Raw genomic sequence first — 14,476 nt, forward strand, 5'->3', positions numbered from 1 at the left:
TCTACTAAAAATACAAAAAGTTAGACGGGCGAGGTGGCGGGCGCCTGTAGTCCCAGCTACTTGGGAGGCTGAGGCAGGAGCATGGCATGAACCCGGGAGGCGGAGCTTGCAGCGAGCCTAGATTGCATCACTGCACTCTAGCCTGGGCGACAGAGCGAGACTCTGTCTCAAAAAAAAAAACGACCAGCCTGACCAACATGGAGAAACCCCGTCTCTATAAAAATACAAAATTAGCCAGGCATGATGTGCCTGTAATACCAGCTACTCGGAAGGCTGAGGCAGGAGAATCGCTTGAACCTGGGAGGCGGAGGTTGCTGTGAGCCGAGATCGCGCCATTGCACTCCAGCCTGGGCGACAAGAGCAAAACTCCGTCTCAAAAAACAACAACAACAACAACACATATGCTCATACAGATAGGTATTTGTCTTTTTTTCATTCTTTTATTTCTTTTCCCCCAAATGGGATCATGGACGCAGAAACCTCCTTTTTTGACTTAACTAATGGACATTTCTCCAAGTATGTGCTTATATTGCTAGACTTTTCTCATTAATAGCTGAATACTTTTCCATAATAAGAATGTGCCAGTTTATTCATCCTATTTGGTAGATGTTTTGCCTTTGAAAATAATGCAGCAATAAGCATCTTTGTACCTATATTCCTATATTACAGGAGGTTTTCCGTCTGTAGGAGATTCCCAGGAGCAGGATTGAAATTGTTGAATCAAAGAGCATTACACATTTCCTTTTTGGTTTGTTTGTTTTTTTTTTTTGTTTGAGATGGAGTCTCGCTCTGTCACCCAGGCTGGAGTGTAGTGGCGCGATCACGGCTCACTGCAACCTCCACCTCCCGGGCTTAAGCAATTTTCTGCCTCGGCCTCCCGAGTGGCTGGGATTACAGGCACATGCTACCATGCCCGGCTAATTTTTGTATCTTTAGTGGAGACAGGGTTTCACCATCTTGGCCAGGCTGGTCTTGAACTCCAGAGCTCGTAATCCGCCCACCTCAGCCTCCCAAAGTACTGGGATTACAGGCGTGAGCCACCGCGCCCAGCTAAGCATTATACATTTTCTAGTCATTGACCATCTTCTCATATGTTTATTACTGACCATATAAATTTCCTTTTCTGAAATTGCAGGTCTATATCTTTATTCACCTTTATCCTACATTTGTCTTTTTCCTAGCAGTTTGAAGATATTCTTTGAATACTGAGGATATGTTACATGTATTGCAAGAGTTTTCACCAAATCTGTACTTTTTCACTTGGCTTTATTTATAGTGTGTTTGGACATATTTTTAAAATATGTTTATAAAATTAAAAACCTGGTTTTTTTTTCATTATATTTTTTTGTGTTTACTGACTTATGTTTTCCCTGTCTAGGGTTATACAAAAATATTCATCAAAATTTTCATCTTATTATTGTACTGTTTTGTTTTTTACATTCAAGACTTTAGCTGGAATTTAATTTTGTATGTAATGTAAGGAGGAGTCAAGACTTGGCATCTGGGAGTTTGCCATAGCTCTTCATATCTTGTGGCATTTTCCGTGTTTTCGTAATAACCTTCCAGTCAGCTCACAGTTCCTCAGGTTTCAGACCTTCCTCATGTCAGCTGCTGTGCTGTAAACTGCGAGTGGGAAGGAACCATGTCTGTCTCTTTCTCCATTGCATCCTTCAGGAAAAGACCAGTAAAGGTTGCAAAGCACCTAGCATAGGGCCTAACACATTTTAGGCACTCAAACAACATTCATGGGGGGAATGAAAGTTGCATTCACAGCTGCATTACTATCACCCCTTGGCGAATTTAATATTGATGGCTTTGTCTGTGTAAACAAGGGGAAATGTCATTCTCCTTAAAGCCATTCATGGTTTCATGAGCTCACTCTGGTCCTTTCTCCTCCTGTGTCTTTATTCTTTGAGGTCTGCCTTCTCTTTATAAATCTGGCTCATTCTATAAGGGCTCCCTTCTTGGAGGGGCTTTCTTCAAACCCCTTCTTAAAATCTAACAGCACTTACAAATTCTGCCATACTATTTAGCATTTAATCCACAATGGATTTTAGTCCTTTTCTAGCACCCATCACTGTGCTGGGCACATAGCCCATCAAATACATCAACTGTGACTGGAACAATCGTGCATGCCAAGGTTCTTTAAAAAGCCTGAGGTATAGCCTCAAGATTTGTTATGAAAGCCTGGTCTAAGGAACCAGCAAACTGGAAAGAGGTAGAAAACGACCTTGAGAGCTGTTGAATACAAGAATGGTTTTTCAAGTGAGACTGTGTAGTCACATTTAAATTGTCCTGAACACAATTGTTAGCCAAACACGAGCAGGTATTGCTCTGTCCAAAGGCACAGGTCCATAGACTTTCTCAGGATGTTTTCTGTCTCCATGGCCTTCACCAGCTTGGATCTTTGGAGCTTCAGAGAAAATGGAAAGAAACTTGATGTGCCCCTATATTTGGTTTAGAAATAATATCAAATGGCTCTCAGCTCTTTCTGCATGCATTTTTAATGAAGAAATGGCTAATTCTAGGGCTAGGGCAGGGACTATACAAGATGACCCTGGAGCATCTTGGGGGATTTTGTTTGTTTTGTTTTTGTAGAGGCAAGGTTTTGCCATGTTGCCCAGTCTGGTCTCAAACTCCTGGGCTCAAGCCATGTGCCCACCTCAGCCTCCCAAAGTGCTGGGATTACAGGTGTGAGCCACCACGCCCGGCCCCCTGGGGCATCTTGTAATGCCAGAAAGTACTCAAAACCAAAAGGATGGGCGTATGTCAAAGGGACACGGAAGCCAACTGGAAAAGCTCCCAATGGCCAAAGCTGGAACAATTTGAACAACAAAATAATACGGCATTGAATTATAGCCCAAAGAATAAAACAAATAACGATGAGTTCATACTGATATAAATGACTGAATAAACAAATGGAAGAGACCAATCTCCCATACAGAAGAATTCCAAATAATTTATGTAGAAACTCCACCCTTAAGGAGATAGAGCGTAACTTCAGGGAATAATTCCCCAACCTTTAAGAGTGGAATACACTTAATGACTTGCTTTCCAACATGAAAAAAAAAAAAAGAAAGAAAAAAAACAAAGAGTGCAACATGAAAAAAGGGAGCAAAGTAACTTTACAGTGGATAAACTTGGCAAAGACTACCTTAGCCAGGTGATCAAGGTTAACACCATCAGTGAGAAGTCATGTTGATCGTATGTACCCTTAAGATGATGTGATGAAAATGACATTTCACCTCGGTGGTCTTCCTCCCAAAAACCATAACCACAGCCTGTGAGAAAAATGGACATATCTCAATTAAGAAATGTGCTACAAAATACATGACCAGTCCTCCTCGAAACTATCAAAGTCATCAACAACAGCCAGGTACAGTGGCTCACACCTGTAATCCCAGCATTTGGGAGGCTGAGGCAGGAGGATTGCTTGAGGCCAGCAGTTCAAGACCAGGCTGGTCAACATAGTGAGCCCCTGTCTTTTTTTTTTTTTTTTTTAATTAAAAATTTTAAAACATAGCCAGGTGTTGCACATGCCTGTAGTTCCTGCTACTTGGGAGGCTGAAGCAGGAGGATTGCCGGTGCCCAGCAGTTCACTCAGGAGTTGAGCCCAGGCTGCAGTGAGCTATGATTGTGCCACTGCACTTCAGCCTGGGCAACAGAGTAAGACCATGTCTCTTAAAAAAAAAAATCACCAAAAACAAAGAATGTCTAAGAAACTATCACAGCCTACAGGAGTCTATGCAAATATGACAATTAAATGTAATGTGGCATGCTGGATGGGATCCTGGAACAGAAAAAGGATATTAAGCAAAACTAGTAAAATCTGAAAAAAAGTATGAAGTTCAATTACTATTATTTCTTTAGTGGTGATAAATGTACCACAGTAAGATGTTAACAGAACTGGGTATGAGTACATGGAAACTCTGTATTATCCTTGTACCTTTTCTGTAAATCTAAAACTAAAATTAAGTTTACTTAAATATTTTTAAAATATGCAGTTTGGGCAACAGATTGACTACATGCTTGTCTTCAAAAGTGTGCTTTTAATTACAGGGTGCTGGTGACAGCTTTGTGGGAGCTTTGGCCTTCTACCTGGCTTACTATCCAAATTTATCCTTGGAAGACATGCTCAAGAGATCCAATTTCATTGCAGCAGTTAGCGTCCAGGCTGCAGGAACACAGTCATCTTACCCTTACAAAAAAGACCTTCCGCTTACTCTGTTTTGATTGCTATTAGTCCCAAAATAAATATGCCTGGGAATAAAATGTACTTGGGGGTGGCTGCTCCTGGCTAACACTTATTAGAAAATGTCCTCGTCCCCTTTCTTTGCAAATATTAGTTCTTTTACAAAAAGTCATCCTCAAGCTTCAATTTATTTGTAACGATGATTCTTTTGCTTTCCATGCATTTGCACAAACCAACCAGAACTAAAGATTCCACAACCAAGATCTGTACAAACATTACCACTCTTCAGGGACAAGTAAACTCAATTGTCAACAGATTGTTAATGCCCCATGTGCACCATACGGCAGAGGTTGTGGACAACAGTGTCTAGAGCCAGAGCAGACTCTTCTTAAGGGAAAGGGCACTTTGTAAGAGGGGCAGCTGATACTCAACTTTAGCTTAGTGTTGTCAAAACCTCTGGTTTTGTAAGGGAAGGCAGAAGTTTGGATATTTATTGAAACCCTTCAGTGTTTATGTATCAGCAACTAATTTTTTTTTTTTTTTAATGTAAACACCACAGTGGTGTGGTGGCTCACACCTGTAATCCCACCACTTTGGGAAGCCGAGTCGGAAGAATTGCTTGAGCCCAGGAGTTTGAGACCAGCCTGGGCAACATGGCGAAACCTCATCTCCACTAAAAATACAAAAAATTAGCCAGGCGTGGTGGCACACGCTTGTAGTCCCAGCTATTCAGGAGGCTGAGGTGGGAGGACAACATGAGCCTAGGAGTTTGAGGCTGCAGTGAGCCATGATCACGCCACTACACTCCAGTCTGTGTGACAAAGCAGACCCTGTATCAAAAAAAAAGAAGTAACCACCACCTATGGGCCACATTCAACCCATGGGCTGAATAAGTCAGTCATTTGTTAAACCAGGTAAGTTTCCTTTTTTAAAGCAATTCATGCATGTCACAGACCCTTTACATCAGCTTAGCTAGTAGCAGATGATTTTTCTTAAAACAATACTATGTACAGTTTCAGCCTAGAAAGAGCCAAGATCTCACCTATTATTGCTTTGAACCAGAGCTTTATCAAAAGATGCCATAAAATAGGTGATTGACCATGAGGCCACAAGCCCCTAAGACTCATCAACTATCTGCCTCTAATTCCTCTAAACCGCCAGAGAGCTGCTCTTACATGTCCCTCGGAGCCAGGTTTGGGCCATGGAGAAGGAACTTATTTTGTAGTCAGGGTGGGCACAGTATCATTCTCCCACACAAATGCTTTAAATGGGGTAGGATGTGAACCAGCAGAGCTTAAAATGAGCAGATCCTTTTCAACCAGGAACTTGACAAAGGAGAAAACTGGACAACTTTGAAAACTTGTGGGAAACAACAGCCCGAGTGAGAAAGTATATGGCTCTGGGCAGGACAGAGGTCCTTATCTGAACATTAGGGATTGCTCCCAGAATTCCATGCTAGTTAGCTGTGTGGTACCACCATGCCTCAGAAGTCTTAGCAGTGGCTTTATGGAAATACACTATAGCTTCTTTTATTTTAAAAGGAAAGAAAAATCTAGGGAATAAAGGAATCCAAAGCTGTCCCAGAAAATCCTAGATACTGCTTTGGTGACCTGGGTTTGAAAATACAGGCCAGTGGCATTTTTCCTAATTAAGCACAAATCAGAAATAGAAGTTCTCTTGATTTGTGTTACAAGGCTCCTTCTTTTGTCATTCCTGGTCCCCCTTGCCATATTTGTTATTACATGGGAGTTTCTTCAAGATCACTCTGGAATGTTACGCTGCCTTTTCTCTTGAGTACAGAGGGAGCAGGCTGGAAACTCTTACATAAGTGTTGTTATGGAAACATGTATTACATGAAACAATGGTTATTTTTTAGTAATGTGGTTGATTTTTAAAACCTCAAATAGTGTGGAAAAACATCACTAAGACACAATAGCATAGGCTATTTTAATATTTTTTATTAAGGGCTATAAAAATACCCAGAAAGATAAATAAATGTGATGCAATGATATCTGTCCTAATATGAAGAACTTTCTTTCACTGCATTGTTTTCCTTCACAATAGCCTTCAAATCACAGGAGGCAGTGATTCCATGCCATTTCCTCCTCTTTTATTACACACTACAGGATTTCTGAATCAGTATCCCCGCCCTCAGTCTTCTCTCTATAAATCAAAGTCACTTTCAATCCACCATTTAAAGGGAGCGTATTTTTTTATCTTCCACGAAGAGGACTCTTTGTTTCACTATGGAGGGAGAAAAAAAGAATTGTAGCAGAAAATTATTATAAAGTATCATCGACATTTTTATTAAAAATATATATCAGACCATAAGCCCTCTCCTTTCTCTTATTTTACTATTTCTTGATATGAGGATGGAGCTGATTTGCAAACTCAGTTCTTCCATCCCAGGAGCCAGGGCAGACTGGAGAAAATGGCTATAGGGCCACTAGCTAATCAGCAACATCCTTGGTATCCCACAAGTCGTTATTTAAACCAATGTAGAAATACTCACATTAAGAAAGAAAACTGGGGACAAAAATGGAAAACAATGTTTTCACCCAATTAATGTCCACTCTTGCAGGAGGTAAGCAAGGACAGACTGGGAGCTGGACTCCAGAAAAAGCAGCAAGAACCAAGTGGACCACACTGTCTGGAAGAGTAACAGACACTAAACCTCTGCTTCCCAGAGATGGGTTAATACACCCAAATATGGAGTTTTTAGTTTGGTACTATAATTAACATCATAACCAAAATGTCATTATTGTAAATATCACAGAGTACAGTTCTCTGAAACAAAGTGCTACCTGCCTGGATGAAACACTGAAGGCTATCTGGGCACAATGGCTCACGCCTGTAATCCCAGCACTTTGGAAGGCCGAGGTGGGCGGATCACCTGAGGTTGGGAGTTCAAGACCAGCCTGACCAACATGGAGAAACCCCGTCTCTACTAAAACTACAGAATTAGCCAGGCATGCCACATGCCTGTAATCCCAGCTATTCGGGAGGCTGGGGCAGGAGAATCACTTGAACCCAGGAGGCAGAGGTTGCAGTGAGCCGAGATCGTGCCATTGCACTCCAGCCTGGGCAACAAGAGTGAAACTCCGTCTCAAAAAAAAATGACTGAAGACTAGATGCTGAGCAGTAAGGCTTTCATAGTTCTATAATGCCCTATGGCACTCCATTAACTTCCAACATTCTCTCTCTCTCTCTCTCTCTCACACACACACACACACACACACAAACACACACAAACACCCCCCCTACTATTTCCTCCTTGCGAAAACAAAAATACACCAGAAATGGAACAATCACCCAAGGAAGACCTAAACAACTATGACCTAACAATTCCTCACTTGTCCCTATCACACAGACATTTTAGCTTTTTCCTTCTACAGTCAACATGGATACTCTGTATATGAGATTCCCAAGCTATCTACGATTAAGAATTACCTTATTTAAGTAAGTCCATGCTCACCCTCCACTCCTACCTTAATTCTGGTTTAGTAAGGCTAGAGTTGGACTGGAAGTCTACATTTTTTTAAAACTCCTCAGTTGATGGGCAGCTGAATTTAAGAACTATTAACCTGTCAACAGATTTTTATCTACAATATGAATACACTGTACATAAGGGATCTTTTTAACATACTTCAAACCATGTGAAGTGTAAGTAGGATTGATCCTCCTAAAACTCCAAGGACTAAAATGCATTAATGCATTACAAGATGGTAGTAAAGAACCAAAACAGTTTCTCATCAATGTTATTAATTACAAGAACTATTTCCCCCATGGTTTTCTACAGGGAACTAAAAACTTGGTTTAAAAAAAGGCGGGGGGGTGGGGGAGTTGTCTCACTGAAAAGCAATCTGGAGACAATTTAAATGACCCTGACTAGGAGTAACTGATTAAGGTTAGTAGAGCAAGGCTCTATGGAGTAGAATTCTTTCATTCATTCACTGCACCTATTCCTTTAACTCAAAGAATAAATATTTAAGACCATAGAACTGTGCGAGGCAATGCAGAGTTTACAAAAGTGTAAGAAGACTCCCTGATTTAATACATCAGTACATCATGAGGTGCCCACAGAAATGTCCAGTAAACCCCAGAGGACCCTAAAGGTCAGAAGGGACACGAATGGTGACAGAAGGCCTCATGGAAAGTGTCAAGTTTGGTCCCTGAAGACAGATCAGCATTTGGATTAAATGAACCAGGAATGGGCATCTGGTTAGATGATGGCAGGAGTCTCAGTGGGGATCCATGGCCTGACCACAGGGATAGGTCTTGATGTTAAAAAAAAAAAAAAAAGTTTTAGAAAGATTAATTTGGCTCCATGTAAGAGACAGAGCAGGGACTTGGCCAGGAATGGTGGCTCATGCCCATAATCCCAGCACTTGGTAGACTGAGGTAGGAGGATCACTTGAGGACAGGAGTTCCAGACCAGCCTGGGCAACATAGAAAGACACTGTCTCTTCAAAAAAAAAAAAAAAAAAAAAAAACTGTGTTTAAATTAGTAGGGCCAAACACAATGGCTCAGGCCTGTAATCCCAATGCTTTGGACAGCCAAGGTGGGCGGACTGAGCTCAGGAGTTCAAGACCAGCCTGGACAACACAGTGAGACCCCATCTCTATTTTTTAAAAAAATTAAATAAAAGAACAGGGACTGCCGGGCACGGTGGCTCACGCCTGTAATCCCAGCACTTTGGGAGGCCAAGGCGGGCGGATCACAAGGTCAGGAGATTGAGACCATCCTGGCTAACACAGTGAAACCCCATCTCTACTAAAAATACAAAAAAAATTAGCCGGGCGCGGTGGCAGGCGCCTGTAGTCCCAGCTACTCGGGAGGCTGAGGCAGGAGAATGGTGTGGGCCCGGGGGGTGGAGCTTGCAGTGAGCCGAGATCGCGCCACTGCACTCCAGCCTGGGCGACAGAGCGAGACTCCGTCTCAAAAAACAAAAACAAAAACAAAACAGGGACTTGGAGTGAGAAAGGCTGGGTTCCAACTCTGGCTCCACCATTTATCAGCTATGAGTCCCTGGGAAAATTTCTCAAAATACTCTACCCTGCTTTCTTCCCTGTGGAAGACAGAACTGTCTCCCTCACAAGGTTGTTGCCGGACACACAGTGCACACTCAACACGTGTTAAGTGAGTTGAAATGACACACTGCTACCCACAATTGTAAACATGAATTAATTTTCTGTCAAAATATTTAATGCTTAAGGCATAGAAGAATGAATCTGTCAAGTTCTCTCCCTACATCTAACCAAAACCAATTCTGCTTCAATTAAAGTATATATTGTCTTGTTTAGTCATCCAAGGAATTAAAACTGACAAGTTTTCATTCTCTTTATGATAAACCTTCAATACATTTACGAAAGTTTAATAAGCTTATGCCTCAGCGTTTAATCCTTCCTCTTCAGAAATTAGCATCTAGTTTTATACATGGAAAAGGAGTTCGAAAGGACAGGCATATGCAGCTGCTTCTTGCCACAGACTGTATTATGAAATGCTCAAATAATTGGGAATTTTTTCACATTTCCTTACCTATTTCCTTCATAAAGCAGACGAATAATCAGTTTCCTCAATCTTAACAATTTACTAACCACAGTAAAACATGCTAGGAGAACTGCCAAGCTATTTGGTACCCTGGGCAATGGGGCAGGCCCCGAGGCAAACATCAGGAACACCTGCAGGGCATTCAGCAGGTGGGCAGAAAGCCAGGGAGTCTGCTATCCCAGAACATTCTCTTCTTCAGAAAAGACAAAGTTGTGCTGTCAAAGCTAAGGACATTCCTTTTGAGAAAAGTTCTAAGCGTCTGTTTGAAATTTGTATGTGAATCTTTTCTCCCACTTCGATCAGAACTGTTTATGGTTGTATCCTTTCCCAATCTCAAAACTTAAAATCATACTGACAAATACTGAGTTCCTAATACCTCCATACTAAGGATGAAAAGCCCAATACATACATTTTTTATACTTAAAATATCACAGAAGGTTATTCAATCAATATTTATTAGTGTTGTGCAAGTTTCTAAAAATAAACTCAAAGAGTTAAATATATATACTCTGGTTTCTCTTCGGCTCGTATAAATCTTTCTTTCACCTTTCACTAAGAGAGAGAAATATGGTAGAAAAATACTTTATTGTAAAGTTCATCCCTTTGACTTTTCACCAGCTGACACAAAAGTAAAACATACCAATCCAATTCTAAACCATATCAATCCAACAGCAAACCTCCTCATTTTTCCACCATATGAGGAATCACCCTGAAATTCAGACTCCTTATCATCAGGTACAAACCTAGAATTCCCTTTTTACTGTGATAATGAATAAACAAATTTGAACACCATAAAAACAGCAAGGAATTTTATTTCTGTTAAAGGATGGAATACAAGAAACTTTAAGCTGACAATTGTGCTTCTTAGAGCCTTTGAAAAATGTCTGCTCGTGTTATTACAGCCATTATCTTGTTAAGAAGCAATGGCCGGGCGCGGTGGCTCATGCCTGTAATCCCAGAACTTTGGGAGGCTGAGGCGGGTGGATCACCTGAGGGCAGGAGTTCAAGACCAGCCTGGCTAACATGGTGAAATTCTATCTCTACTAAAAATATAAAAGTTAGCCGGGTGTGGTGGCACGCACCTGTAGTCCCAGCTATTTGGAAGAATGAAGCAGAAGAATCACTTGAACCCAGGAGGCAGAGGTTGCAGTGAGCCGAGACTGCACCACTGCACTCCAGCCTGGGCGACAGAGTAAGTCTCCATTTAAAAAACAAAAACAGGCCAGGCACGGTGGCTCACGCCTGTAATGCCAGCATTCTGGGAGGCCAAGGCGGGAGGATCACAAGGTCAGGAGATCGAGACCATCCTGGCAAACACGGTGAAACCCCGTCTCTATTAAAAATACAAAAAAAAAAAAAAAAAAATTAGCTGGGCATGGTGGCGGGTATCTGTAGTCCCAGCTACTCAGGAGGCTGAGGCAGGAGAATGGCGTGAACCCAGGAGGTGGAGCTTGCAGTGAGCCGAGATCACGCCGCTGCACTCTAGCCTGGGCGACAGAGCGAAGCTCCGTCTCAAAAAAAAAAAAAACAATTAATTATAAAGGGCACAAAAATGAAATGAACAACCAGGGCTCTAAAAGTAGAAACATGTTTGCTATTTTTGCATAAATCTGCACATAAAATCCAGAAACAGGATAGGCGTCCAGCAATAGCATCAGGTGCTGACTCTTTTGTTTGTGAGCAGATAATCTGGCCTTGGGAATATTTGTCTCTTCTAGATAAATACTTCCATCTAATGAGACCATTTAAAGTTACCATATAGTACAGCATAATCAAATTTCCTACCCCCACTGCACTAATATATAGAAATCATATTCATTTAACTTATATCAGGACCCAAAAAGTAGCCACTGTTGAACAGATGATGCCAGGACACCATACCGTCCCCTTCTCAAGACACTTGTCTGTTTCCAGAACACTACCACCTATTCTCTTTACATAGCTGGTTTCTCACCTTCAGGTCTCAGTTAACTATCTCCTCCTGGAGAGACCTTCCCTGATTTAGCCATCTAATGTGACTTTCCCTACCACTCCCCAACTTAATCCTACAGCTCAGCATCCTGATTGTTTCTCTCATAGCACTTTTAATTTGTCATTTTTTCTCCCCGTCAGACTAGACTAAGTGCCAAGAATACAGGGACTTAACTTGTCTTGTGTCCTGGTGCATCCCAGCACCTGGGATGTTAAATAGCATCATAATCATCATTCAATACCTATTTACTAAATGAATGGTAGCGTCAGAGGGTAAAAAAAAAACTCCCAGAGATGTTCAGATGTTCAGCCTACAAAGGGGGCAACAGGCCTTGGAAGCATTAACCTCCCCAGATCTTACCAACTGGATCATAATGCAAAAGAGTCAGTTTTTCCTTCAGTCGGTTTCTCTTGGTGTTGAAGCAGAAACCTGTCCCAGCTTGGCTCACCATTCTCACCAAAATGTTTCTAAGATTAAAAAGTATGCTGTTACGTGTGAGCTGACGAAATAAACTAAAATCAGTCATGGGGGGATGGCACATTTTGAGAACTCTGTAGGGTAATATTAGTTGTGGGATATCACTTGGCCCTAAGAAGGTTCAGCTGTAAGACAGCCTAAGTTTTCCATGAAACAATTTCAATGGTTTCAAATCTCTAGGATTTGCTCCACTACACAGAGTTACTTCACAATGACCTAACCAAAACAATAAGAATAATCAAGCCACATGGTGGGACTAGCCTCAGACATCCAACCCTCACGAGCAGCAGAAGTCAGGAAGGGGAAAATATCAAAGTACTGGTAACCACAGCTGGCTAGTGAGGAAATGGTAAAGATAGCTGTCTCAGAACAGCTCTAACATACATGTTTATCATTAACTTGAATCCAAAAGACTAGCTTTAAGAATTTTCAATGTCTTGAGTTGCAAGGAAAGGCTGCTTCAGAACTTCCCTATTTTTACCACAAAATCTTCAGTTATTGTCTACAACATTTATTTTGAAATACAAGTTTGGTAGTTCTAGTCTCTCTGGTACAGCATGGAATCTTTAATCTTGGCTATTTTTGAAATGCTTATACCATGAATGCAAAGGATTACAAAACTCATTAAAACAGACTCTATGATTTAATCAAAGCAGAATTTGTTCTTCTGGATTCCTGTAGTGAGCTCCAGACAAATGGCCCCTGGTCCTCAATTTGAGAAAACGGAAACGTGGTGGTAGTCCAAATACAGCACAGCCCAATAATTTGTTTAGAAACAGACAGTGAGCTCACAAATCCTGGGACTAGAAAAGCAGCAAAGGCTCCGTTAAGTATTTCAATGCTCACGGAAGTAGCTCAGTTGGGCAGGAGGGAAAATATTTTTTGAAAGAGTTCATAGAGAAAAAACTATCAACTAAGTAATCCACAGACCAACTCTTAGGAAATCGAGGCCCAATGCTTAATTTCATATAAGGATGTACTGGGAGCAACGAGACTAACAAATGTAACATAAACAAGTGACGTTTAAAAAAGGAAAAATCTTTACTTACTTTGACTTGCTCTTGGCAACTTTTTTGTAGACAGGAAAGGTTGGAAAAGAAAATAAAAATATAAATGTATCTTTCTTATGCAAAGTTCAGTTATATGTCAGTTCATTATATGTCAGTAATAACCAAAAATATTTAACTTATGAAAGACGCCATGAGGTGTCACTCAAGTAACTATTCCCTATATATTAGGGAACCCCTTAGGATTTTATAGAAGGAAGGTTAAAAGAGCCAATCAGACCAACACAATTCTAGATTTAATATTTTGCACAATTTCATGTCTGTTGGACTGGCTACCTTTTAAATCTTTCTAAAGTAAGTAACGCCTGCTCCACTTTTTCCCTCTTCTAAAGTATTTGCACTGCAGCAAGCTTCTTGTTTGACAGGTTAATCTTTGCAAATAGTAACAACCATCACATGTGGTGAAAATCAGACACTAAATCTTACTGGGAATTCAGCCAGGTGTAAGGAAGAGCATTGACTCGGGAGCCCGAGGACTTCTTTCACTGCCCTGCCGTATTTCTCGGGCAATTCATTGCCCCTCTCAGGAGCGGTTTCCTTATTTTTAGAGTTCGAAATGGGTGGGCTACAAATTCTGAGGTCCTTCAGAATCTTCGGATGTCCTTCGGACATGCAGTGATTCTCCTAACACGGGCTGGAGAAAAACGCCCCAGAGCCAGACTCAACAGTCCGCGAGGACGGCAACTGAATCCAGACACCACAGACCCCTTCTCAGGCACCCACACCTCCGCGCAGGGAGGCGCGCCGCAGGGCATGCCGGGCGCTGTGGTCCTGAAGGCCTGGAAAAGTCCGCAGTTGTAGCTTCCCGGCCTGTTCGCACATCCTTCCCCGCATCATTCCGCGGCCCTGCCTGTCACGGGCCCCCAACCCTCACCGTAACCCCTGCCGGCGCCTCCATCCCCACTTACAGAAGACGGCGGAGAGGAACATGGTGACCACCCCTGGCCAGTCTCCGTCACTGGTCAAAAGGCCCCCAACAAACAACAACTGCTTCCGGGGCACGGGCCGGTTCCGGAAGAGAACATCCGGCAGTCGCCGGAGGCCACGCCCCCCCGCCTGGAACCTGCCCCCAATCGTCTGACTGGTTCCTCGGTTCCTTATAGCGAGTGTGTTTTGCTCTTGTCGTAGTGGAGGTTAGAATCCTCTTCATTATGGAAAGGGATTTACAGCTCAGGGTTCGCGCCCCGGCCCTGACTCCTATTTCTGGGTCAAGTGCT

General features: G+C 42.1%; 2 protein-coding genes across 2 annotated transcripts in view; one reads left to right on the forward strand and one right to left on the reverse strand.

Annotated features, from left to right (window-relative positions):
• The window catches only part of RBKS (ribokinase), a 119,509-nt gene extending 115,151 nt beyond the window's left edge, over positions 1-4,358 (forward strand). The window contains exon 8 of the mRNA XM_011956296.1: positions 4,060-4,358. Within this exon, the coding sequence (XP_011811686.1) occupies positions 4,060-4,233 (174 nt within the window). The 3' untranslated portion in view covers positions 4,234-4,358. The remainder of the gene's footprint in view (positions 1-4,059) is intronic.
• Positions 4,359-6,127: 1,769 nt separating this feature from the next.
• Positions 6,128-14,245, reverse strand: MRPL33 (mitochondrial ribosomal protein L33). The gene is made up of 4 exons (XM_011956294.1): positions 14,168-14,245; positions 13,242-13,260; positions 12,076-12,182; positions 6,128-6,436 (listed from the first exon to the last, which is right to left on the reverse strand). The coding sequence occupies exons 1-4, from the start codon at positions 14,187-14,189 to the stop codon at positions 6,387-6,389; spliced, it is 198 nt and encodes a 65-aa protein (XP_011811684.1). The 5' UTR covers positions 14,190-14,245; the 3' UTR covers positions 6,128-6,386.
• Between the last annotated feature and the right edge of the window lie 231 nt (positions 14,246-14,476).

This window comes from Colobus angolensis, unplaced genomic scaffold (genome assembly GCF_000951035.1).
Source record: "Colobus angolensis palliatus isolate OR3802 unplaced genomic scaffold, Cang.pa_1.0 Scaffold413, whole genome shotgun sequence".
NCBI classification, from domain to species: Eukaryota; Metazoa; Chordata; class Mammalia; order Primates; family Cercopithecidae; genus Colobus; species Colobus angolensis.